The 2,880-nt window shown below is 29.7% G+C and overlaps 1 protein-coding gene across 1 annotated transcript; it reads left to right on the top strand.

Annotated features, from left to right (window-relative positions):
* The first annotated feature begins 1,359 nt into the window (after window positions 1-1,359).
* On the top strand, window positions 1,360-2,804 carry LOC107058982 (putative F-box/LRR-repeat protein At5g02930). Its single transcript, XM_015305294.1, has 2 exons — window positions 1,360-2,444; window positions 2,789-2,804. The coding sequence occupies exons 1-2, from the start codon at window positions 1,360-1,362 to the stop codon at window positions 2,802-2,804; spliced, it is 1,101 nt and encodes a 366-aa protein (XP_015160780.1).
* The last annotated feature ends 76 nt before the right edge of the window (window positions 2,805-2,880 follow it).

Below are 2,880 nucleotides of genomic sequence, written 5' to 3'. Positions count from 1 at the left end.
TTCAAATTTTAGTGAATATCAAAGTGACTACATTTAATTCCATTCATCATCAATCATATTATTTTTTCTTACTTCTTCTTGATTATAACTTTCATTTATATCATTTCCTTAATGCTCTTTTTTTTTTAATAAATTTTTTTACCTTTTTTAATTTATTTTTTTACAAGAAATTAGTTATTATAACATGGTAAGAATCACATGTATATTTTTTTTTATGAAATTTAACTTTTTTAATTTATATCACTTCTTCGGCTAAAGATTCATATATATGTGTAATAATAAAATTAAAAATAGAAAATGATGACAACCTTCTTATTTAAGATATTTGTTTATTTTAATCAATTTTTTTTGACATTTTCTCTTATATTTTCCTTAGTAATTGTTAAAAATTATGTGGAAGTTTATTTATTATTTTTCTATTATTTTTATACTTTTTCAAATTTTGAAAAGACTAAAAATTCTACCTCAAAACCTTATTGAATTATCAAATACCCCCATATTTAAATCATTTCATCATTGATGCTATTAATTTTTTAAAATTTCTTTCCTTAAATTCATCAATAATGTTATGTGTATCATTTCCTTAAGTCATTTCTTTTCCTTTCTTTTTTCTTTTACTTTTTATTTCTTTATTTATTTCAAAAAATAATTGTCATAAACTGCATAAAAAGTGTATTTTTTAAATACATATAAATAGAATTTGATTTGTCGTTTTTATTTTGAATTCTTAGATTATTTCTTCTACTAAAGATCGATATCTATATGTTATAAGTATATCAATGTTGTTCTTAAATAAATGTCTATTGAAATATAAAAATAAAAATAAAAGTATAATAATGCTATGATTGACCCAGTATCGACTAAGAACAACATTGATACTGGGTCATTCATAGATTATTTCTTATTATTTGATTCTGAGCAAATTAATATCAATGTTGCTTTTAGTCGATACTGGGTCATTCATAGTCAAATTCCATTGGAGTAGAAAAGGTTCGTATACATGAAAAGTTATTAAATCATTGTCCATGATTATATATAATTCATATATAATATTTAAAATTATTAATTAAAAAAAAAGACAAAAATAAATAAATAATGATAAATGAATATAAATCAAAATCAAAATAAAAAAAACAAGAAGTAAAAGAAGCATTATTAGTGTCTGTTTGGGTTAACTTATTTTTAGATATTTTTAACTTTAAACTCTTTTTTAATTGTGGAGGTATTTGAAAAGGTTATAACTTGTTTTTAAGGGCTCACTTTTAATCCAAAACAAAAGTTCTAAAATAAGTCAAAAGTTAAATTCCATCTATCGAAAAAAATTGTCCGGTTCCACCAAGAAAATCAAAAGGTAACAATATGTTTGAAAGAGAGGCTAGAGATGATAGAATATCAGAATTGCCTGTGCATATCATTCATCACAGCTTATGCTACTGCACTAAACTCAACTTGAAAGAGGCGGCGAGAAGTTGTATCTTGTCCAAGAGATGGTACTATTGTTGGATTTCAAGACCTCATCTGATATTCGATCAATTTGAAGGGAACAAATATATGCCCCCAGAAAAGTATGTCAAGTTGGTTGATCAATCCCTGCGATCCCATGTCGAACAAAACTTACGTCTTGAACTATTAATCCTTGGATATCGTGATGAAGAATTGGATTCTCACTTAGATACTTGGATTGAATTGGCGGTTAAACTTAACGTCACACTATTGGGGATTTCCCTTCCCCTTTTGATATCGTTACCTGATGCTATTTATGCTGCTAAAAAGTTGACGGTATTGTGGTTATGCAGGTGCAAGTTTGAATTTGATATTAGCACTACTTGCATAAGATTTTGTTGTCTTCGGGATCTTTCTTTGTATGATGTCCATATTTCAGATGACCAATTGCAAAGACTTATCGAAAGATCCCCGTATATCAGGAATCTAATGCTACAGAATTGCCAGGGTATAAGCAAATTACATGTTTTTGGCCTAGTCTATCTCGAGGATTTGGCTGCACAATATAGCAAATTCGATAGTGTGATAGTCCAAGCCCCAAATCTTCGATGCTTTACATATGCAGAACATGAGGACAATTTTCTTCCTCGTGAAATTGCTATTTTGGATGGTTACAATACTTTACAAACACTCAAGCTCACTGGTGCCAACATCACGGACCAACAGTTTCGAGATTTATCCTATAAGTTCCCAAACATTTCAGAATTGAATCTCACAGAATGTTATAAGCTGAAAAATATAGAGATTCAGAGTGAAAAACTAAAGATATTCACCTTATTAAAGTTGAAGAGTCTGGAAAAAGTCACGGTTCAAGCTCCAAATTTATTGGAATTTGATTTTGTGGGTGATAAAATGCCCTTCTCATTTATGGATCCTTCTTCCCTGGAAAGAGCCCAACTCGTTTTCTCCTCGCTGAGCACAAACTTGTTGGGTTTAGCAAGGTGTGAATGGGAAATAAAAAGAGAAAATGGAAAGTGGAAGAACCAATGAAAATGGGGGAACCAATTTTGGAGGGAAAATGAAAAGTCATTGCAAAAGTGCAAATGAATAGTCATTTTTACCATATTGGTAGAAGAGAGGAAATTGTTGTCCTTATATTAGGAAACACTTCCTTTAGTTCTTTAAAGGGTTAAGAAGAAAGTGCCCCCTCGCGCCGTCGTCGCTCGCCGCTCGAACTCGGCCTCGGCTTCGGCTTCGGCTTTGGATTTGATTGATAATATTTTTGGACAAAATTTATTTAATCAATCTTGTTAAATCATTTCCTTTCTCTTATAAATTAATTCAGAATGTTGGTTAACTAACAGAATTAATTTGGCGCAACTGAATTTATTTGAAATTCACGTGTAACGGTAATCCTTCCGAAAAGTCGTTACCTTC

This window comes from Solanum tuberosum, unplaced genomic scaffold (assembly GCF_000226075.1).
Source record: "Solanum tuberosum cultivar DM 1-3 516 R44 unplaced genomic scaffold, SolTub_3.0 scf00728, whole genome shotgun sequence".
Classification (NCBI taxonomy): domain Eukaryota; kingdom Viridiplantae; phylum Streptophyta; class Magnoliopsida; order Solanales; family Solanaceae; genus Solanum; species Solanum tuberosum.
This window is presented reverse-complemented; position numbering and strand designations above follow the sequence as displayed.